The sequence below is a fragment of the Aquarana catesbeiana genome, linkage group LG07, assembly GCF_042186555.1.
Source record: "Aquarana catesbeiana isolate 2022-GZ linkage group LG07, ASM4218655v1, whole genome shotgun sequence".
Taxonomy (NCBI): domain Eukaryota; kingdom Metazoa; phylum Chordata; class Amphibia; order Anura; family Ranidae; genus Aquarana; species Aquarana catesbeiana.
The window spans coordinates 63,515,425-63,540,283 of NC_133330.1; the positions used below are offsets into that span (position 1 = coordinate 63,515,425).

Below are 24,859 nucleotides of genomic sequence, written 5' to 3' on the forward strand. Positions count from 1 at the left end.
ACAGTAGGGGAGGGGGTTGCACCCAGTACAGGTGGTACAGTAGGGGAGGGGGTTGCACCCAGTACAGGTGGTACAGTTGGGGAGGGGGGGTTGGAGTTACACCCAGTACAGGTGGTACAGGAGGGGGGGATTGCACCCAGTACAGGTGGTACAGGTGGGGAGGGGGGGTTGGAGTTGCACCCAGTACAGGTGTTACAGTGGGGGTTTAGGTTGCATCCAGTACAGGTGGTACAGTAGGAGAGGGGGTTGCACCCAGTACAGGTGGTACAGGTGGGGAGGGGGGTTGGAGTTGCACCCAGTACAGGTGGTACAGGTGGGGGGGTGGAGTTGCTCCCAGTACAGGTGGTACAGGAAGGGCGGGGGGGTGGATTGCACCCAGTACAGGTGGTACAGAAAAGGGGGGGTGGAGTTGCACCCAGTACAGGTGGTACAGGTGGGGAGGGGGGGTTGGAGTTGCACCCAGTCCAGGTGGTACAGGAGGGGGGATTGCACCCAGTACAGGTGGTACAGGTGAGGGGGAGGAGTTGCTCCCAATTCAGGTGGTACAGGAAGGGCGGGGGGGGGTGGATTGCACCCAGTACAGGTGGTACAGAAAAGGGGGGGTGGAGTTGCACCCAGTACAGGTGGTACAGTAGGGGAGGGGGGGTTGGAGTTGCACCCAGTACAGGTGGTACAGGAGGGGGGGATTGCACCCAGTACTGGTGGTACAGGTGGGGGGGGGGTTGGAGTTGCACCCAGTACAGGTGTTACAGTGGGGGTTTGGGTTGCATCCAGTACAGGTGGTACAGTAGGGGAGGGGGTTGCACCCATACAGGTGGTACAGTAGGGGAGGGGGTTTCACCCAGTACAGGTGGGGAGGGGGGGGGTTGGAGTTGCACCCAGTACAGGTGATACAGGAGGGGGGGGTGGATTGCACCCAGTACAGGTGGTACAGAAAAGGGGGGGTGGAGTTGCACCCAGTACAGGTGTCAAAGTGGGGGTTTAGGTTGCACCCAGTACAGGTGGTACAAGTGGGGAGGGGGGTTACAACCCAGTACAGGTGGTACAGTAGGGGAGGGGGGTTGCACCCAGTACAGGTGGTACAGGTGGAGAGGGGGGGGGGGTTGGAGTTGCATCCAGTACAGGTGGTACAGTAGGGGAGGGGGTTGCACCCAGTACAGGTGGTACAGTAGGGGAGGGGGTTGCACCCAGTACAGGTGGTACAGTAGGGGAGGGGGTTGCACCCAGTACAGGTGGTACAGTAGGGGAGGGGGTTGCACCCAGTACAGGTGGTACAGTAGGGGAGGAGGTTGCACCCCGTACAGGTGGTACAGGTGGGGAGGGTGGGGGGTTGGAGTTGCACCCAGTACAGGTGATACAGGAGGGGGGGGTGGATTGCACCCAGTACAGGTGGTACAGAAAAGGGGGGGTGGAGTTGCACCCAGTACAGGTGTTAAAGTGGGGGTTTGGGTTGCACCCAGTACAGGTGGTACAAGTGGGGAGGGGGGTTGCAACCCAGTACAGGTGGTACAGTAGGGGAAGGGGGTTGCACCCAGTACAGGTAGTACAGGTGGAGAGGGGGGGGTTGGAGTTGCATCCAGTACAAGTGGTACAGTAGGGGAGGGGGTTGCACCCAGTACAGGTGGTACAGTAGGGGAGGGGGTTGCACCCAGTACAGGTGGTACAGTAGGGGAAGGGGGTTGCACCCAGTACAGGTGGTACAGGTGGAAAGGGGGGGTTGGAGTTGCATCCAGTACAGGTGGTACAGTAGGGGAGGGGGTTGCACCCAGTACAAGTGGTACAGTAGGGGAGGGGGTTGCACCCAGTACAGGTGGTACAGTAGGGGAAGGGGGTTGCACCCAGTACAGGTGGTACAGGTGGAGAGGGGGGGTTGGAGTTGCATCCAGTACAAGTGGTACAGTAGGGGAGGGGGTTGCACCCAGTACAGGTGGTACAGTAGGGGAGGGGGTTGCACCCAGTACAGGTGGTACAGGTGGGGAGGGGGGTTGGAGTTGCACCCAGTACAGGTGGTACAGGTGGGGGGGTGGAGTTGCTCCCAGTACAGGTGGTACAGGAAGGGGGGGAGGGGGTGGATTGCACCCAGTACAGGTGTTACAGTAGGGGAGGGGGTTGCACCCAGTACAGGTGGTACAGTAGGGGAGGGGGTTGCACCCAGTACAGGTGGTACAGTAGGGGAGGAGGTTGCACCCCGTACAGGTGGTACAGGTGGGGAGGGTGGGGGGTTGGAGTTGCACCCAGTACAGGTGATACAGGAGGGGGGGTTGGATTGCACCCAGTACAGGTGGTACAGAAAAGGGGGGGTGGAGTTGCACCCAGTACAGGTGTTAAAGTGGGGGTTTGGGTTGCACCCAGTACAGGTGGTACAAGTGGGGAGGGGGGTTGCAACCCAGTACAGGTGGTACAGTAGGGGAAGGGGGTTGCACCCAGTACAGGTGGTACAGGTGGAGAGGGGGGTTGGAGTTGCATCCAGTACAAGTGGTACAGTAGGGGAGGGGGTTGCACCCAGTACAGGTGGTACAGTAGGGGAGGGGGTTGCACCCAGTACAGGTGGTACAGTAGGGGAAGGGGGTTGCACTCAGTACAGGTGGTACAGGTGGGGAGGGGGGGTTGGAGTTGCACCCAGTACAGGTGATACAGGAAGGGGGGGAGGGGGTGGATTGCACCCAGTACAGGTGTTACAGTAGGGGAGGGGGTTGCACCCAGTACAGGTGGTACAGGTGGGGAGGGGGGGTTGGAGTTGCACCCAGTACAGGTGATACAGGAAGGGGGGGGTGGATTGCACCCAGTACAGGTGTTACAGTGGGGGTTTGGGTTGCACCCAGTACAGGTGGTACAGTAGGGGAGGGGGGTTGCACCCAGTACAGGTGGCACAGGAGGGGGGTGGTGGAGTTGCACCCAGTACAGATGGTGGGGGTGGGGGGGTGCTCCCAGTACAGGTGGGGGGAGGGGTTTCACCCAGTACAGGTTGTACAGTAGGGGGTGGGAGGGATTTCTCTCAGTCCTGGGTTGGCCTCCCTCCCTCTCTGTCTCTCTCTCTCCAGCTGTCAGTGGATCTCTCCGCTCTGCACACTGATCTCCCGGTCTGGTCCAGCAGGGGGCGGAGCTCGGCGTTCAGTGCAGTACATGCGCAGTGGACGGACAGGAGAGATTCCCGTGGGTTGCGGACCATGGCACCGAGCGTGCGATCCCTCATCTCTCTCCTGGCCCTAAATTTCTTCTTATTACCCGGCCCGGGATGTGGAGCTACCAACGGGGCCCGGAGAGGAGCCACCGATCCGTGTACACCCAAGGTGAGTGTTCTCCCCGCCGCCACAAACTCTTATAGACTTGTTTGGAAAGATTGCAGAAAGTTGTGTCCGGACTGTCCCCGGTGCTGTGTGCGATCCCCGGGAGTGTCATTGTGTGACTTCATATATGTGTGATCTGTATGATTCTGTATGTGTGATATGTCTGTACATGTACTCTACATCTGTCTGTATACTGTGTGATCTGCACTCAGCTCATCTTCTATATCTATAATATACAACAAGTGTACCATAACATACATCTACTGTATACATATATAGTACGGTAACATAGAGAATAGTAGAGTATAATATAGTATAACATATGATCATATAGTATATAGTATAGTATTGTATAGTATAACATAACAGTATGTGTAGTATGGTATCATATAAGTATAACATATGATTATATACGATAGTATTATATAGTATACTGTAAGTATAGTATTTGTATAGTATAACAAAGTATCATATAGAATAGTATAGTATTGTATATTATAACATCATATCATATAGTATGGTATCATTTAGAACAGTAAAGTGTAGTATTGTAGTATAGTATAAAAACGTGTCATCTAGTATAGTATAATATAGTATTGTATAGTATACCATGGTATCATATAGAATAGGTATAATATTATATAGTATAGTATCGTATAACATAGTATCATATAGAACAGTATAGTATTGTATAGGTATAGTATAAAATAGTATCATGTAGTATAGTATAGTGTCATCTAGTATAGTATTATATGGAATAGTTTTGTATAGTATAACATAGTATCATATAGAATCATATATTTATATATAGTATATGTATAGTATAGTATGGTATAGTGTCATCTAGTAAAGTATAATAAAGCATTATATAGAATAGTATAGTATAACATAGTATATAATATAATATGGTGTCCAATTGTAAGTCTAGGAGCTCCTAGTATTTCAGATGACTTTGGTTAGATTCGTTCCCAGGATACGTTCACACCCGATCCCAAACCCAGCAGAACGTCTGTGCACTGCGATGTGATGGCGATGCTTTTATAACATGTTTTAGGTTTTTTTCTTTACTTGTGCTGCATTTTTAAAAAGAAATTCCATTCCTGCTCATTTTTGTTGAATGTTTTGCTGTCATTTTTGACACCTGTATGGTGCGTCTTACATGAGCTTTACAAAGGTTACCATTGAACTCCATATAATGTGCGTTTTGATGAATGCATTAAGCAGGATTTTTTTTTTAATGCACCGCACCTAAACGCAGAGGGGTGAACGGGGCAGTTTTTGGGTTAAACGCTTTTTGACATTCATTTCTTTGTATCGTGAGATTTAAAGCAAGATGCATGTCAAGCACTGTTAATACCATTTTTTCAAACCACATTGGACCGTGAAGAATGTTTATCATTGGGGACACGTATCCCATCATGTGTGTAACGTGCATTTTACATGTAAGATAAAGAGTACAGGTGTGACTATACCGTGCTTTGTATATCATCATTGTTCTCTGGGCCTTGTGCTAAGTCTAAAAATGGTGGAACAGTTGAGGGATGGATGGATGGATGGATGAATGGATGGATGGATGGACGGACGGATATGTACGGTTTCATCTCTTGTCTCTTATATTTCAGTTCTGTTTTGAAGTAGTCATATCACTTGTGATGGTTGTAGCTGGTTGGTGGATGCCTATTTTTGTGTTTGTATCCTTCCAGCTGTTCTTCATTTGTATATATACATATTTAGGCTTCGTTCACACAGGCGTAAAGAACAGACGCTTGCTTTGCAATCAGAAAGCTTTCTAAGCTCTTTTCAGAGCAAATGCTGTTCTTTACATGAATTTACATGAATTGCAGGGGCTCTAGTACAGCCGTACCTCCCACTGACCACCAATGTTAGGAGCATTTATCCCACTGACCACCAATGTAAGGAGCATTCCTCCCACTGACCACCAATGTAAGGGGGGCATTCCCTCCACTGACCACCAATGTAAGGGGGGCATTCCCCCCACTGACCACCAATGTAAGGGGGGGCATTCCCACCACTGACCACCAATGTAAGGGGGGCATTCCTCCCACTGACCACCAATGTAAGGGGGGCATTCCCTCCACTGACCACCAATGTAAGGGGGGGCATTCCCACCACTGACCACCAATGTAAGGGGGGGCATTCCCACCACTGACCACCAATGTAAGGGGGGCATTCCCCCACTGACCACCAATGTAAGGGGGGCATTCCTCCCACTGACCACCAATGTAAGCGAGGCATTCCTCCCACTGACCACCAATGTAAGGGTGGCATTCCTCCCACTGACCACCAATGTAAGGGGGGCATTCCTCCCACTGACCACCAATGTAAGGGGGGCATTCCTCCCACTGACCACCAATGTAAATGTTGCACTGACAGCCAGTGTAAAGGTTTCATCCTTCCCACTGACCACCAAAGTAGGGGGCATTCTTCCCAAGAACCACTAATGTATGGGGCAATCTTCCCACTGATCACCAATGTGAAGGGGGCATTCCTCCCACTGACCATCAATGTAAGGTGTCACCACTCCCTTCCCACTGACAGCTAATGTAGGGGGTGGGGGCATTCCTCCCACTGACCACTAATGTAAGGGGGGGGGGCATTCTTGATCTGACCACTAATGTAAGGGGGGGCATTCCTCCTACTGACCACTAATGTAAGGGGGGCATTCCCCCCACTGACAATTAATGTAAAGGGGGACATTCTTCCCACTGACCACCAATGTGTCGGGCATTCTCCCATTGACCACCAATGTATGGGGCAGTCTTTCCACTGATCATCTATGTAAGGGGGGCATTCCTCCCATCAACCACCAATGTAAGGGGGACATTACTCCCACTGACTGCTAATGTAATGGGGGGTATTCCCCCACTGACCACTTATGTAAGGGGGGCATTCCTCTACTAACCACTAATGTAAGGGGGGCATTCCTCCACTAACCACTAATGTAAGGGGGGCATTCCTCCACTGACCACTATTGTAAGAGGGGCATTCCCTCACTGACCCCTGATGAATTAACTTTTGCAGGAGTTCCCAGATCTTTATTTCAAGGGGTAGAAAATTTGAGACAGACTGGTCTAGTACATAGAGCACATTTTGCAGGTTTGATCCTGCCTACAACGTTTGGCCAGGCCTTGCAACTTTCAATACTTGCCTAATGCTTCTATTAATGTAAATAGAAGTTCACCACAAATGCATTCTGAATACTCCTAAGGTGTTTGGCACACAATTGCTCTTTCAGGGCTCTTTTTCCTTGTTCCCCCAGCAAAAAAAAAAAAGCAAAAAACAGGCGATTGGAGCTCTTCAGTATTCTCTAACGTTTTTAAAATGCACCTAAAACATGTCTAAAAAGCAAACTAACACTAAAGATGTTTTAGAGGTCTTTGATTAAGTTTTAATGCCCATGTGAACTCATCCTAAGAGACTTTGATTTACTAAAGGGAAAATAGACTGTGCACTTTGCAAGGTGTAGTTGCATTCTGCAAGTGCAGTTGCTCCAGAGCTTAGTAGAGCAGAAACTCCGCTGGCTTCCATCCAATCATGTGCAAGCAAAAATGCGAATTTGTCTTTTTTCCTTGCACGTGATTGGGTAATCTTTGCAAAGTGAAGCCTTACCTCATTTACTAAGCTCTTCACTTGCAGAGGGTAACTGCACTTTGCAATGTGCACAGCCTATTTGCCTTTAGTAAATCAACCCATCTGTTGGGAATGTGCAGTGGTGTGTGGAAACCGCAAGCAATCATTCAGAAGAATTCTTTCTTCATTTTGTTTTTTATCTAAGCAACTGGTAGTCAAATTCTTCTTCATCTGCACATCCTCCCCAACTTTGCTGAACACTGCATTGTTTTGGTAGAAATCAGAATCAGACACAATGATTGGTTGAAAGGTACCACATTGAACATGTTCTCCAAGTTATTTGGCCTAAAATATGTTTTTGTGATGAATGTCTATTTTCACGAACAGATGTCCTTCCAGCTGCATGTATTATTTGGGTATGGGGAATGAAAGTTGTTATTTAAGCAAGTGTTACAATGTAGCATCTAGTTGAAATCTGCCATTTGATTTTCCCAGGATTGTAAATTAGGATGAAATGTAGAATCTGGTTGCTATGGCTAAAACAGACTGCAGATGTTTGACCACTGAAGCTTTAAGACAGTTCAAATCTCGGCTTGTTCAGCAGGAACTGGCTAAGATTTGAACCATGTATGGGCAGGCTGAATGTACCCAAGTTGTTCGATCAACCAACTTGGGTACAACCAGCCTGTCAGATTTTACATGTGATTATTGCTAGCGGCTGGTATAGCCACTAAACAATAATCACTGTCTTTTACAGATGGGGAAGGTTTAACAATGGGTAATTCAAAGTCATGGTAGATTTGCTCAATGGATTCCTAACAGTGTATATAGACACATAGAGGAAAAGGAATAGAAGTATAAAAGAGGGGCAGAAAGATTAGGAACAAGAAGCACTCCGGCCTAGTTATGAGGTGATGTCGTCTAGGCTACTCTCAGCCCAAGAGATAAACTCAAGAGGAGTATCGGAACATGGACCACGAAGTCCAAGTGAGAGAAAACTGTTCGTCTTTACCATGTTCCTCAGCCAACAGACGTTCAAGGTCCCTAATACGGTCTACTTCAGTAGCCCAATTCCCCAGGGAAGGCATGGTTGTCGATCTCCAGTGACGGGCAATCACTACTCTGGCCACTGCCAGAAAGTGTTGCAATACATCTTTTTTAATGGATTTGAACTTTCCAGGGAGTATAGATAAGAGAGCTACCTTGGGTGAAGGTTGAATAGATGGTCACATTCTGTTTTCCACACTTGGACAGGAAGGGCTGTGGGGGGGGCATATACAGGAACCGATGCTCTCCATTCTTCTCCTGCAACCTCTGAAAGCCAGCTTCTTCTCCTCACCCTGGCATTCAGTGGCTGCAAGAGGAAAATGTGCATTATGCTTTCAGAATTAAAAATTAAAATTTTTTAACCATTTAATTCCATTGTGGCCAGTGACCGATTACCAAATCCCTTACATGGCCCCTGCTTATCAAAAGGTTGAAAAGGTTGAGCACCCCTGATATATACCATGACCTGGAAAATGAGAACCTTCCTAGATGTGAAGCCTTGTTGTTTGGCATGCCAAACCTAGTTGCACTCTAATTTCTATAACTTAGGTCCATACATGTATTTTATATTTGGACTCCAGTTTTGGAAAATGTGCTGGTGGTTGCTGTCACGGGGCTGTTGGAAAGATCAAACACTGGCGTCTCCAGCTCCTGCTAGCCATGTTGGGTGTTTATGTCATATACTTGTTGCAGGAAGTTCCACAGTATATATGGCTGAGATGCAAAGTGTTGATGTGTCCATTCATCTCTCCTCACCTTACACCTGGGGAGGAGGGGGTCTTAAAAGGCCTTTTCCCAGGATGTTTCCTGTATGCGTTCATTGTGCCCTGGGGCGTCAGGAGGAGGAGGGACACATATCTTGTAGCCGAAGAGTGTGAAGAAGTCATTTGAAAAAGCCTTTTCATCACACTCAACCAGTGCTTTATTAGTAGATTCCTTACAGGGAAATAATAGGGTCACCTCATTGTGCTCGGGATGAATGGAGAGTGCAGATCACTCGTGTGTAGAGGACTCTGCATTGGACAAGCAGAAGTGGATTGTCTCACTTGTATGTTCTATTAGATCAAATACTTCCTAGGCGACCTGTACTGTCATGCCTGCCCTTTTACTAATTTGTGCAGAATGATAGGAGTGCAGTGCATCAAAAGGCACAATATTGAAGGGTCAATCCACCCGAAGACCTACCTAGTATGAGATCTCACTGTTGTAATGCCTCACTATGTTTCTGTCCACCTGGGAGTTTTGGATGTTCTTACCCTCCATTGTGTGTTCCTCCTGTTGTACTCTGTTAGGTTCACACTATTCATTTGAATTAGCTGCTGTGCCCCCTGAAACGCTGGGAAAAGGTCCCTGCAGCATTTTAGAAATCGCAGCCCACACGGGAACTGTAGGTGCAGCGCTGTTCCCATTGTGGGAGTGATTCCCAGTGCTTTCACACTGATGAGCTGCGGTTTACCCACACCGAGGGTGCAGTGCAGTGTACCTGCAGCTTTCCTGCGGGTTTGCTGCACTTAGCCATAGACTTCTATTATATCCTGCGGGTTTGGTGCACTTTCTGAATGCAGGAGTTTTGGTGTTCTTTCAGAAAGTGCACCACACCTGCAGGCTATAATAGAAGTCTATGGCAAAGCACAGCTAACCCAGAAAAGTCGCAGATGCACTGTGCTGCAACCGCAATGCAGGTAAACCCCAGCACATCAGTGTGAAAGCAGCCTTATAGGGGGCTCAGAACAGTAAGGGTTCATTTACATTTGCAGTTTGGGGGGGAACCACATAGTTAGGATGTGTTTTTATCACCCCCACCGCAAACCGTATCGCCAGGGGTGTACACATGCCGCAGCCGCAGCAGAAGTTATATATCCTGTCATGGTTGGCGGGTGTAGCACCTGCCAAGCATGACCCATTCAAGTGAATGAGGCCACTCTGCATCTGCCCTCCTACCTTGTGCAGTACGGCAAACACAGGGTTAAAGCAGGCTACATTATGTTGCTTTCTCACCACCTGCTTTAACCCCTTGAACCCTGCAAAAGCATGCAGTTGTGGGGCGCTTGCAGAGTGGCCCCATTTAATTGAATGGGTCGTGATTGGCAGGCGGTAGCACCCGCCAAAAGCAACAGGAGGTTTAATTCCTGCTGCTGCATGTGTACACTTTTGGCTGCTTCCTCAGCAGCTAAAGGGTTAGAGACTGGAGGTAAACTCAACTGCAAGGTTTTACCACCAGCCAACTTTATGTGCGAAGTAACTCTTATGCCCTGTACACACGATCGGACTTTCCGCCAACAAAACTGTGGATTTTTATTCGAAGGGTGTTGGCTCAAACTTGTCTTGCATACACACGGTCACACAAATGTTGGCCAACAATTCCGAAAGTGGAAACGCGGAAACGCGGGAAAAAGGTAGTTTAATAGCCAATGCGGCTCCTTCTGCTTGATTCCGAGCATGCGTGAACTTTTGTGCGACGGACTTATGTACACACGATTGGACTTTCCGACGACAAAAAGTTTTGTTGACGGAAAATTTGACCTGCTAGCAAACTTTGTTGTCGGAAAGTACGACAACAAATGTTCGATGGAGCATACACACGGTTGGACTTTCCGACAACAAGCTCACATCCAACATTTCCCGTCTGAAAATCCGACCGCGTGTACGCGGCATAAGGGTGCCGCAGCGGAATGGAACTAAAAGCTCATTCAGGCACTACTTCTCCTCTGAAAAGCGATCTGAGGAGGCGATATGTTGCTGCCTAACCACCTGATTTAAACCCATGATTGCCGTGCAATGCACATGATTGCAACATGGTAGTATGACAGTTAGAGGTTTAAATCAGGCGTGAGGAGGCGACACTGTACCTGGTGATACTTTGACTTCTCGCATGTTGTTGGTAGATCTCCACCTCTGTAAGGTTGCCTACTACTGCTCTATAGTATAAAATATGAAGCATTCCTAAAGAGAGAGTTCAAATCCTTCATAATGGCTATACTGCAGAGATCTCGGCTATAGAGTGCCCAGGAGCTATAAGAAACTGTCAGGTGCTCCAGCATTTTCCAAAAACTAAAATATCAATTTTGCTTCAAGTGAATGGGGGACACGCTGCAAATCCTAGACTCACAGTTGCAGTTCAGACATTCTTAACCCATTTTGTCTGTCAAGATAAAACAAAAAACAGGCAGTCAGGGGTAGGCAGTATCATCTCCTGAATACCTGTCAGCTGCTCTTGTACCGCTCTCGGAAAAGCCTTTCTTCACACATCGCTTTTTAGAGACCAAAGCAAGTGTAAATTAGTCCTTTTACATATATACAGTAAAAAACAGTGCATTTCTCCTTCAGCATGCACTGCGAGGTATACTGCATTGGCTGGATGGTGCAGCTAGTGCTGCTAATTTCTAGGGTAGTTTGTGCCAAGGAACAAATGCCAGGAACGCAGGCTTCTTGCATTCCAGGCATTCACCCTTGGGTGCAAACTGCCCTAAAGGTTAGTACGCCACCATCCAGTGCCATCCAGCCGCAGCAGCTGTCAGACTCTCATAGACTTTTTCAGGCTGTCAGCAACAGGGCTGGATGGTGCGTCTGTGCCTCACGCCCGCTTCTAAACACCGGCGCAGGCCTAAACACTCAGTGTGCATGAGACATTAAGCCGGCCATAGATGGTTCAAACCATTGGGGCGGCACAGTGGTGTAGTGGGTAGCACTTTTGCCAAGCAGTAAAAAGGTTCGCTGCTTCAAATCCCAACCACGACACTACCTGCCTGGAGTTTGTATGTTATCCCTGTGCCTGTCTGGGTTTCCTCCCACACTCCAAAGACATGCTGGTAGGTTAATTGGATCCTGTCTAAATTGGCCCTAGTATGTATGAATGTGAGTTAGGGACCTTAGATTGCAAGCTCCTTGAGGGTAGGAATTGATGTGAATGTATAATATATATATGTAAAGCACTGCATAAATTGACAGCGCTATATAAGTACCTGAAATAATAATGTATGGGCAGGCTGAATGTATCCAAGTTGATTGATCAATCAACTTGGGTAAAACCAGCCTGCTGAATTTTACATGTGATTATTGTTAGCAGCTGTTATAGCAGCTAGAAAAAAAAATCACTGTTATCTGCCAGCCATTGATTTTCCCAGGATTGTAAGTTAGGATGAAATGTAGAATCTGACTGCTATGGCTAACACAGACTGCAGTAGTTTTGCAGATGTTTTGACCACTGAAGCGTCAAGCCGGTCATAGGTGGCTCGAATCTTGGCCGGTTCAGCAGAAACTGGCTGAGATTTGAACCATGCATGGGCAGGCTGAATGTACCCAAGTAGATCAATCAACTTGGGTACAACCAGCCTGTCCGATTTTATAGCCGCTACCAATAATCACTGTGTTGTCCCAGCGGGAGAATACAATGGATCTGCAGAAGGGATTCCCCCATCAACATTGACTGTGTTGATGGGTTAATCAAGCGATTTTCAAAAATCACTCTGTTTATGGCCATCTTTAGGGCCCATTCACACCACAAAAAAATCACTGTGTTCTCCCGCTGGGAGAACACAATAGCTCCACGGGAGGGATTCCCCCATCAACATTGACTATGCTAATGGGGAATCGAGCGATTTTCTTTCTTGCAACCCATAGTTGCAGGAAAGAAAATCGCTCCCTTTATGGCCAGCCTTAGAAAACCCAGTTTGATGAGTGCCAAGGTGTGAAAATAGAACTTTTGTCAATCAAATTCAACACACAAGATCATTTATAACATTATATGGAAATCTGCATATTAGGGAAGTATTAATTTCACTGTACTACACATGGGGGGAGATTTACTAAAACTGGAGCTCTCAGAATCTGATACAGCTGCGCATGGTAGCCAATCAGCTTCTAACTTGAGCTTGTGCAATTAAAGCGGAGTTTCACCCAAAAGTGCAACTTCCGCTTATTTGCTCCCCCCCCCCCCCTCTCCAGGTGCCACATTTGGCACCTTTCAGGGGGAGGGGGAAACGGAGACCTGTTTTTGACAGGTCCTTCTTCCCCACTTCCAGAGATAGCGCCGTCGCTCGGAAGTTTAGCTCCCCTCCTCCTTCCTCCGCCGCCGGGCTAGTTAGAAAGTGCAGCGTGCTTCGCGCATGCGCAGTAGGGAACTGTCTGTGAAACCGAAAAGGGTTCACTGCCCGGTTTCCCTTAGTGGAGATGGCGGTGGCAGCACCCGACAGCTGATCCGACGATCGGCTGGGGTACAGACATCAGTATTTGTAGATGCTGACTTTTAATATATTTTTCCCCAGGCTGGAACCCCTCTTTAGGCAAAAAAACATGGAAGCTGATTGGTTTATATGCAGAGTTGCACCGGATTTTGCACTCTCCAGCTTTAGTAAATAACCCCCATAGTCTGATTTATGAAAACTGATGGAAAGGCTGAGCTGTTGTCCTCAGTAACTGGTCATTATGGAAGGTACAGTAAAACCTTGGATTGAGAGTAAATAGGTTTGAGAGCGTTTTGCAAGACAAGCAAAATTTTTAAATACATTTTGACTTGATATACAAGTAGCGTCATGTCACAACTGGGTATAAAAGAGAAGAGAGATGCATCTAAGTGTAGCAATATGGTTACTTTCAATGAAGGTACAACATTTAGCAACTCACATGGTTGATGAATAAAACAGGCACATCTAAGTATGCAGGCATCTGGGGCAAAGCTGTCCACATAGACCATCCTCTGGCTTACTGTATGTCAGTGATGGAGAACCTTGGCACCCCAGATGTTTTGGAACTACATTTCCCATGATGCTCATGCACTCTGCAGTGTAGTTGAGCATCATGGGAAATGTAGTTTCAAAACATCTGGGGTGCCAAGGTTCACCATCACTGGTCTTCGTGGACAGCTTTACCCCGGATGCCTGCATACTTAGATGTGCCTCTTTTAGGCCCCTTTCACACTGGGGCGGTAGGGGGCGACGGCAGTAAAACAGCGCTATTTTTAGCGATGTTTTACCGCGGTATTTGGCCGCTAGCGGTGCGGTTTTAACCCCCCACTGGCGGCCGAAAAAGGGTTAAAACCACTCGTATAGCGCGGGTATTGCCGCGGTATAGCCGCGCTGTCCCATTTCAATGGGCAGGAGCGGTGAAGGAGCGGTGAATACACCGCTCCTTCACCGCTCCAAAGATGCGGCTGACAGGAGATTTTTTCTTCTCTTGCCAGCGCACCACTTTAGTGTGAAAGCCCTCGGGCTTTCACACTGAACAAACAGCGGAGGCTGTTTTGGGGCGGTTTGCAGGCGGTATTTTTAGCGCAATAACGCCTGCAAACCGCCCCAGTGTGAAAGGGGCCTTAATCATTAACTATGTGAATTGCTAAATGTATCTTCATTAATGTAACCATAATTGCTACACTTAGAAGCACCTCTCTACTCTTTTATACTCAGTATCTCCTGCTGGATTTTGCTTCTAATCCCCTTGTGGAGACTTCCATTTGTGGATGGACATTTTATGGTTACACAACATTGCTATTATCTTTTTATATGGACTATAAACTGAAGGACTTATGAATAAATGGTTGTGGAATGAATCATCTGAGTTTCCATCATTTCTTATGGGAAAATTTGCTTTGATATAAAGCCGCGTACACACGAGCGGAATGTCCGACAGAAAAGTCCAACGGAAGCTTTTTATTGTCTATTCCGATTGTGTGTATGCCTCATCGGACTTTTTTTTTTTTAAATTCTGATGGACCTAGAAATAGAACATGTTCTAAATATGTCCGACGAAACCAATTCCTATCGGGAAAACCGATCGTCTGTAGGCTGTTTCAACGGACCAAAAACGGCGCATGCTCTGAAGCAAGTACGAGACGGAAGCTATTGCCTACTGGCTATTGAACTTCCTTTTTCTAGTCCCGTCGTACGTGTTGTACGTCACCGCGTTCTGGACGGTCGGACTTTGGTCGGACTTTGGATTGACCGTGTGTAGGCAAGAGCGCTTGAATGGAATTCCGGCTGAGTTCCATCGGAGAAACCTTCAGAGTTTCGGTCGTGTGTATGCGGCATAAGAGTGCTTTGGATTACAAGCATGTTTCCGGAAGGAATTATGCTCGCAATCCAAGGTTTTACTGTATGCCGTAGGCGGCAACGGGCTACAATGTCAGTTTTCCTAAATCAGATCCAGGCAAAGCCCAGGGGTACCCCAGATGGGACCCAATTTCCTGGGGGTACCCCAGATGGGACCCAATTTTCTGCTGTAATAGCATTGCAAACAGGAGTGATGTTACCGATTGTATTTTATTTTTGATGGCTATTTACAAATCACATCCCTGCTGCGTTTTGGGTGACAGGTACACTTTGATCTGAAGATTTTGCCATACTCTCAGGTACACCACAACTAGGCGGCGTGCAGCTGGTGAGCTTTGGCATATTTTGACAGTTGTGCCATGTCCGGACATGCCTCTGGAGTATTCCAGAAGTTCTTTGAAGTTTATAATAATGCATCTTATGTTCTTTCTCTACACTTTGAAATTCTTTTGTGCGATATCTGTGCGAGTCTGGGGCCTTTTGAAGTGTGTCATTCTAATTGCCCCGGTAATAAGGCCCTTTTCAGGGCTCCTTTGCTGCACAAAAAGATCTCATTTCCAAAAACACTCTCTCTCTCGCGGTGTATCAGCCCGGCATCTCGGCTGATCTCTCAGTACAGACTTGCTTGACCTGTTTTGTCATGCTGACTGTCCAGCTTTGCTCTATCAAACCCTGCGTGTAAACCTTGAATAGGTTTCCCATGCTATTAGATGACTGATGGCCTCTGTAACATATTGTTTGCTCTGGGGTTGGGCTGCCTTTGAAGTCTTGCCTATAGGAAGCGCAGCCACTGTTTGTTCTATTAAAATTCCTTTTCATTTCCTCCCCTTAAACTGCAGGCCACTTCCCCCTGTCATTCAGCACACTGCAGGGACGCAGCTTGATTGAAATGCATCACATCCCGACACGGCCAGCAGACGCATAACACGCACTCATTATTATTTACAAATTCCTGAGCGTCGCTCCGAACGCTGATTTCCATGATATTTACTTTATGGGTAAAAAAAAAAAAAAAAAAAATCGGATTCGACAAAGGCATCTGAGGTCAGCGTAAGCATTGTATTTCCAGAGAAAAGTATTTTCCGTCGCCGTAATAATAAAACCATCGCCCTGATCAAAGAAAGGAATAGAAACCAGGACCTGGTGTGGCTAATTACATTTGTTCTGTGCATAGATCAGCTGGGCACTGCTGTGCTGGCTGGATATTGCAGAATTAAGCCCAGCGTCTATCCTTACTGGCAGCTGCGTGCATGTGGATTGATCAAACCCTGCGCTTAAGTCGGAGCCTGCTTTTTGATGGCGTGGAGAAAGCCGCTAGCGTTTTTTTTTTTTTTTAAACTTTAAACTGTGCAGGGAACTTTAACATCTGGAAAGAGACTTACTGGGTAGGATTTTGCAGATAAGGCAAAAATGAGGGGAAAAAAGGCCCCAGGATGGATATTTAAATAGCGTAAACAGATCCAAAATCAGGGTTTATTCCATGCAAATGTATTGGTTTGAAGAACTTAAATGTACATTGTTTGCATCTGAAATGACCATTTGGCATAACCCCAGAAAAAAAAAAAAATTAACAGCGTACTAATGGATTTAACTGCCTGGTGTGTGTGTGGAGATTTTTAAATTTTGTTCCTGTGTGGTCACTGCTCTTTAGAGTGCCTCGGAAAAAGATACCCCCCCCCCCATTATTAAAGTGTATGTCAGGACAAATTAAAAAAACAAACCTATGCAGAACATCTGTGTTCTTCCAAAAATGCAATTTTTTTCTTTTGAAAAAAAAAAAGAAAAGTCAGCAGCTACAAATACTGCAGCTGCTGACTTTTAATAATCGGACACTTACCTGTCCCAGGGTCCAGCAATGCGGGGGATCGAAGCTCCGCTCATCTCCCCCTCCGCTCGGCGGCGCCGGCATTGTAACTGTGGGCGCCCGACTGTGGCTTCACAGCCGGGCACCCACTGCACATGCGTGAGCGGCACCGCGCGCCGTGATTGGCTGCGCAATCTTTTGGGACCTGTGATGTGTCCCAGACGATTGACAAGAGGGAGGGGGCAGAGCTGATCTCCTTTCCTGCACCAAGGGAAGTGACGTCAGGAGGCAGACTACGAGGGACCCCCTAGCAACAGGCATTTAGAGGTGAGTAAAAAAAAAATTTCTCCAATTTTTTTTTTTTTTTTTATGCACATGAATGAATTTTTTTTTTTTTTGGGTGGAACTCCACTTTAAATTGCAAAATAGGGTTTCAGCCCTGCCCAGTTGGCTGTTGATAAACTACTGAAACTAACACATTAGCTTAAAGTGGTTGTAAAGGAGGAAGGGTTTTTTGTGTTTTTTTTTTCAATACTTTATCATTTTTAAAAAACTTACAGAAAAAATCTTGCTCAAAGCTAAAAAGTAAAAAAAAAAATGCATCATACACAAAAGGCCTAGAAGAATTAATATACATTTGCAAGTCTGTAGAACTTTGATCAGGGAAAGTTGAAGGTTTTTTTTTTACCTCAATGCATTTTCTGCTTTAAGGTAGAAAGCCCTCTATTGTCAGCCCCCCCCCAAAATACTTACCTGAGCCTGATCTCAATCCAGTGCTGTGCCCAAGTTGTCACATTGTCACTGGATTTGATTGGCAGCAGCAGGAGCCAACGGCACAGCGCAGCTCAGGATCAAGCTAGCACATGTGCCTCTATAGGTAGTAGCTTCCTATGGTGGCACACAAAGAAGAGGAGGAGCCAGAAGCGCCGGTGAACTAATGCCGTGTACGCACGACCGGACTTTTCGGCATCAAAGGTCCGACGGAACAAATCCGTCAGACAATTCGATCGTGTGTGGGCTTCATCGGACCTTTTCTGTCTAAAAATCTGACGGACTTTAGAAATAGAACATGTTTCAAATTTTTCCGACGGACTTGAGTCCTATCGAAAAATCTGTTCGTCTGTATGCTAGTCCGACGGCCAAAAAACGACGCAAGGGCAGATATTGGTTACTGGCTATTAACTTCCTTATTCTAGTCCGGTCGTGAGTCATCACGTTCGAATTAGTTGGACTTTGGTGTGATCGTGTGTAGGCAAGTCCGTTGTGTCGGAACTCCGTCGAAAAGTCCTTCGGGGTTGAGTCCGACGAAAAGTGTGTACACGGCATAAGAGGAGGATCAGGGCAAGTATAAAATGTTTTCTTAACCTCTTCACGCCGGCTGTACGCATATATGCCGCCTCTCTGCAGGTGGGCCTTAATGCCAAGAGGCCGCATATATGCTTACCAAAATGTAAACAATGCCGTGGTGGGAACACACCCTGTGTGCTCCCGGCACAGTTACCGGTGGGTAACAGGAAGCTTCTTATCGCTATTTGCGACAGCCAATAACGGTGGTCACATGACCGAAATGTCCACCCCTGCCTCCTTACATTGGAAACCCTATAAAGGGAGGGGAGGTGCCGACGCTAAGGGCTTAAAATTAATTTTACAATCACTTTAACACATTAAGGACAATAAAGTAAACATTTCCCAGTATACTATTGGTATTTTTTGGTCCAGCATGGACCAATGTAACTATGTGTATCCCATACCTGTGGGATCCTGCTAGAAGCTGGAAATCACCCTGGGGATCTCCACTAGCTTCCAGGTCCTGTGCCGATTGGCTGTCCTGCTGCATAATGAACACAGGAGGTTGGCTGCTTGACACGGACGCCATTAAGAATGAATTGAAGGTGTTCTCTGACTTCATAAGACTTATGCCCCGTACACACGGTCGGACAATGCGTGATAGGACCTTGTTGTCGGAAATTCCGACCGTGTGTAGGCTCCATCACACATTTTCCATCGGAATTTCTGACACACAAAGTTTGAGAGCTTGCTATAAAATTTTCCGACAACAAAATCCGTTGTCGGAAATTCCGATCGTGTGTACACAAATCCGACGCACAAAGTGCCACGCATGCTCAGAATAAATTAAGAGATGAAAACTATTGGCCACTGCCCCGTTTATAGTCCCAACGTACGTGTTTTACGTCACCGCGTTCAGAATGATCGGATTTTCCGACAACTTTGTGTTACCGTGTGTATGCAAGACAAGTTTGAGCCAACATCCGTCGGAAAAAATCGATGGATTTTGTTGTCGGAATGTCCGATCGATGTCCGACCGTGTGTACGGGGCATTAGAGGTGGGGAGGTGCCACAGCATCCACCTCATCCAATCAGAGAATGATTTTCATTCATTGAGAAAATGTTTAGCATTTTAAAAAATGGCGCCCGTACTAAGCGGCAAACCTCCTGTATTCATAACACCCCCTTGGCACGGGACCCTGAAGCTAGTGGAAATCACTGAAGTATCAGTGTCTACGACAGGGAGTTTTTAACTTCTAGTATGGTATACAAGGTAAGGTATATGCATAGTTACATTGGTCCAGGCTGGATCAATGTAACTATGTAAAAAATAACAAATAATAAAAAAACGCCATACCTGAAATTCTTTCATGTGTTATTGGCTCCTGCTCTCACAGTGCTGCTTCCCTGAACTTCTGGTTTTCAGAGGAAAAAAGTTGACAGTAGACAGTGCAGTCCCCAGTCAGTCTGTTAGTTTGGAGAAAGAAGGAGGAGCAGAACTAGGTGGAAGAGATATGAATTAGGTGGGCTTTTTGAGACAACACAGAAAGTGTTCAGAGGACACAGAACAACTCAGAATTTTTGATGAGATCAACAGTTGTTTCTTTTTGTACTTACCAAACCCATGTAAAAAAAGTGCTTCCAATGGTATGTTTAACAGACCAAAAGGGAGCAAATAAGAGAAGCAGATTGTTAGAGTTTGCATACACCTTAATTACTGATAAAATATCTTATTGTTTTAGCTGTTAAGAGTACTTAGTGTGTGATCTTACAAGTGTTTGAAGTTGTCATAAGCTGGTGTCAAGAGCAACTTAGCAAGTTCAAGACTATGGTTTAATGGCAAGTGTTTAGTAATGCACGTAGAAGCACTACCGATATTATTTCTTGTACAAGAGGTCGGCAGATAATATGAAGGACAAATGTAAAGAATCCTTTGCACACCAGCACCATTGAGAACCTGCATTTATCAGCCTTGCACAAGATCAAAGCTCCTACTATACCAAGGACAACTGTTCAGCTGTAGCTCTGCCAAGAACTCGTTCATTTGTGTTCCAAGCTAACACGACAACTGTGCGCTATTCTGTAGACTCTTGGCCTGTCACAGGGAGCTCATATATGTCGTGGCCTCACATTTGTTCTGCCTTTTTATGAGCAGACATGTCTTAGTAGTGAAAATAGTTAAAGCAAAATAATAAAAGAACCTATTTAGTACATCTGTGCAATACATGCACAATTTCCCCATGTTTTATATCTAGAAACATGCTGCAAGCGTAGAAAAATAACTGTTGATGTGCCAGGAATATAATGTGCTCCTAACTTCCTTTTCAACGTGACAACACAGTTTTTGGCTGTGAAGTTCAAAACATATGGTGTCAGCCCTGCCTACTTCATTTCTGATTGATTACAAATAACACATACCTCTCATCTTCCACTGCTCCTCATTTCCATAGCCCCGCCTTTTCTCCTACTTATCTCCATAGCCCCTGCTTATCTCCTCCTCATCTCCATAGCCCTTCCTTATCTCCTCCTCATCTCCATAGCCCTTCCTTATCTCCTCCTCATCTCATCCTCATCTCCATAGCCCCTGCTTATCTCCTCCTCATCTCCATAGCCCTTCCTTATCTCCTCCTCATCTCCATAGCCCTTCCTTATCTCCTCCTAATCTCATCCTCATCTCCTTAGCCCCTGCTTATCTCCTCCTCATCTCCATAGTCCTTCCTTATCTCCTCATAACCTCCACAGCCCCTCCTTATCTCTTGCTCATCTCCATAGCCCTTCCTTATCACCTAAACATCTCCATAGCCCTTCCTTATCTCCTCCTCATCTCCATAGCCCTTCCTTATCTCCTCATCTCCATAGCCCTCCTTATCTCCTCCTCATCTCCATAGCCCTTCCTTATCTCCTCATCTCCATAGCCCTCCATAGCCCTCCTTATCTCCTCCTCATCTCCATAGCCCTTCCTTATCTCCTCTCCATAGCCCTACCTTATCTCTTCCTCATATCCATAGCCCTTTATTGTCTTCTCTTCATCTCCATAGCCCCTGCTTATCTCCTCCTCATCTCCTTAGCCCTTCCTTATTGCCTCCTCATCTCCATAGCCCTTCCTTATCTCCTCCTCATCTCCATAGCCCTTCCTTATCTCCTCCTCATTTCCATAGCCCTTCCTTATCTCCTCCTCATCTCCATAGCCCTTCCTTATCTCCTCCTCATCTCCATAGCCCTTCCTTATCTCCTCCTCATCTCCATAGCCCTTCCTTATCTCCTCTTCTTCTCCATAGCCCTCCTTATCACCTCCTCATCTCCATAGCCCTTCCTTATCTCCTCTTCTTCTCCATAGCCCTCCTTATCGCCTCCTCATCTCCATAGCCCTTCCTTATCGCCTCCTTATCTCCATAGAAAGCAATGGCTAAACCTGGGTTTCCTCTGGTACTTGCCTTAACATGTGCCAGTTTACGGACATACAATCTTGTACCCAGACAGTCACCGTCCAGAGTTGTACATACGTATACATGCATTTGCATGCGGCCATATGCTTGAACCCTCAAAGTGACAGTCAGCACTCCAATTGGGATCTGTGTTTATCATTCCCAATCTAAACTGAAGAGTTCCGTAAGGATTCAACAAAACTACTCGTAGCTTGCTGTACATATTGTTCTTTCACATACTGAAGCTCATGTGTACATGGCCTATCTTCCTAAATACTTTACTGTCAGCTCATCTATCCTTTCTCTTGTAAAGTCTGTTTAAGTGTCAGCTGATTTAAATCAGATGTAAAAAAATAGTCCGGAAGGGGGGTATTATATGCTATATGTAACAGGTCATGTTGAAGGACCTGAGCTTACTGTTCGTCTTTATTTTTTATTTTATTCTTATGCTGATGAACCCTGATTAAAATGCAAACGTTCTAGTAGGGAATTGCAACATTTATAAACACTCTTTTAACTTTGAATTTATATTAGGTAACTAATAAAATAGAACTATAGGGCACTAGTGTCATTTAAAGCTGGCCATACTTCATAACATTTGTCTTTTTCAGCCCCATGGCTGTCAGATAACCAGAACCAGTGCCAAGACAAGGCTATCCAGTACCCAGGGCAAAGATGCCAAACTGCTCCCCCTCTTTCTTTAGCGTTAGGATGCCCACATCCCTGCAATAAACCATTGCGCCCAGGGCAGCCGCCCCTCCCTTGTCCTGACCCTGACCAGAACAGTGGCTGCATATGATTGGATTCCATCACTGTTCAGCTGACAGTTTTTCTATTACAAGTATTTTATTGATTTTGTTTACAAAACTGTGCAGGTACCTTTAAAAGAAGGCGGTAACAGCAAACACATTGGGGTTGATTTACTAAAGACAAATAGACTGTGCACTTTCAAAGTGCAATTGCTCCAGAGCTTAGGAAATGAGAGGAAGCTCTGCTGACTTCCATCATCCAATCATGTGCAAGCAAAAATGCAGTTTTTTTTTTTATTTTCTTTGCACGTGATTGGGTTTTTTTTTGCAAAGGTAATCTTTATCTCATTTACTAAGCTCTGGAACAACCGCACTTGCAGAGTGCAATTGCACTTTGCAAAGTGCAGTCTATTTGTCTTTAGCAAACAAGCTCTTTGTCCAATAGACAAGTTTTTTTTTTTTTTCAAATATAAATTTTATTGCTTTTAGAAAAAGGAAAAAGTCAGGGAAAGTACAGTACAATGCCAACTATAACAGAAGATGTTTCATAGATAATTACATTTAAAAGAAGTTGTTAACCTCGGCGATTAAAGCATAAAACATTGATAACAATGAGAGTTATGGTAACATATTTAGCGCCCGTAGTTAACATTTACTATAAACATCTGGGGTTATTTAGATAAGAGTTATCACCTTGTCTCCGTAAACAGAGATCTAGTTGCGCTATCCAATCCCCGAGTACTTATAAATCAGAAAAGACGATAGACAAGTTTTTGATTGATTGAAGGATGTCGGGTGGGAGGGTGAAAAAAACAGTTTAAATTTTCTATATGTTTGGCAAGCTTTGGACAGTTTGGACCAGCTATAGTAGGAAACTCATAAACTGATGTACACCCATCAATGTTGCTGTGCACTGAAGAGGACTCAATGGAGTTTTTAACATTGTAAATTATCCAAAGTGCTTGGATAAAGCTGTAACTTCACTTAGTTGTGTTTAATTATTAGTCCACATTGTCTTGGCTAGCAGAAATGAGAATTTATGTTGTACGTTTCCAGGGTTTTCACGTTTCCAAGTCATAAATTGCTGTTATACTTGCCCATGCGGTATCCACAGAAGGTTGTTTGTGTTCACTGGTAAAGCGATAAAAGCTTCTCAGGAGATTGGAATGACCATTAGCGATTCCAAAGCTGTAGATTACTATAGAACAAATTTGAAATGAAACCAGGACAGTGTACTTGGTTTTAGGATAGTTGAGAGGACATCTTGAACAGGAAGAGTGGCAAGTGAATGTATTTTAGCTTTCGTAGAATTGGTGGAACATGAGGTTCATGTAGTTTGGTGCAGTAGAGGAGGTGATGCTAATTTTCTAGATCAGAACAAATAGTCTGTGTGATGTGGCAGGTGATGAAGAAGCCGTCTCTGGGGTGGAGCAGAATATGTGGGTGCCTTTGTGGTGCAGCGAGAAATGCAAGTGCCCTTTTTCTGGTACAGCAGAATAGGTGTACTCTTTGTGGTGCAAAAGGTGCTGCAAGAGCCATCTGTAGGGTGTAGCAGGGGATGACGGTGCCTTCTCTGTGTTGCAACGGAGGAGTCCTCTCTGTGGTGCAGCAGAAGAGACAAGCGCCCTTGTCAATGTATAATAAGATATGTAAGATCATCCCCATCTGTGTTACAGGAAGAGTTGTTTTTCTGTGGTGCAGCCGAAGATGCAAGCGCCCTCTCCAATATATAGCAGTATATATCAGTGCTCCAATTGTGGTTCAACAGGATTTGTTAATTCCCTCTCTGTGGTGCAGCAGAAGATGCACATACCCTCTCCGACATATAGCAGGATATATTAGCACCCCATTTGTGGTTCAGCAAGATTTGTTAATGCCCTCTTTGTGGTGCAGCAGAGGATGCAAGATACATCTCTGTGGTACAGTAAGGAATTGCTGTGCCCTTTCTCCATTGCAGCAGGGTATGCAAGAGACATTTCTGGGTGTAGCAGATAATGCAAACAGGAGATGTAAATGCCCTCTCTGATGTACAGCAGGATAAGTGAGTGCTCTGTCTGTGATGCAAGACAAGCTGTTAGTGCCCTTTCTGTGGTGCAGCAGGGGATTATAATGCCCTCTCTGTGGTGCAACAGGGGAATCAAGTGCCCTCTCTGTGGTGCAGCAGGGGATTATAATGCCCTCTCTGTGGTGCAGCAGGGGATTATAATGCCCTCTCTGTGGTGCAGCAGGGGATTATAATGCCCTCTCTGTGGTGCAGGGGTTTCAAGCGCCCTCTCTGTGGTACAACAGGGGAATCAAGTACCCTCTCTGTGGTGCAGCAGAGCATTCAAATGCTCTCTATTTGGTGCAGCAACAAATACAGGAGTCACTCTTGTGGTGCAGAAGGTCCCATCAGTCCTGGATGAAGTCATAGACCTCTCCAAACTGCAGCCTGGGGGTCTGATGCGGCCCTTTCATTACTTTTATCTGGCCCTTGGAGAACTATTTCATCCACTGATACTAACAATGGGGCATATTTTCCCCCAGTGGCACCAGTGAAGGGGCACAATTCCTCCCAGTGGCACCAGGGCACATTTTCGATTTGGAGACTCTTGTCACACAGTTAGTTCTGCCTTTGCCCATTATT

The 24,859-nt window shown here is 46.0% G+C and overlaps 1 protein-coding gene across 1 annotated transcript in view; it reads left to right on the forward strand.

Annotated features, from left to right (window-relative positions):
* Positions 1-3,064: 3,064 nt before the first annotated feature.
* IL17RD (interleukin 17 receptor D) overlaps positions 3,065-24,859 on the forward strand; it is a 113,639-nt gene continuing 91,844 nt past the window's right edge. Inside the window, exon 1 of the mRNA XM_073592252.1 lies at positions 3,065-3,290. Within this exon, the coding sequence (XP_073448353.1) occupies positions 3,168-3,290 (123 nt within the window). The 5' untranslated portion in view covers positions 3,065-3,167. The remainder of the gene's footprint in view (positions 3,291-24,859) is intronic.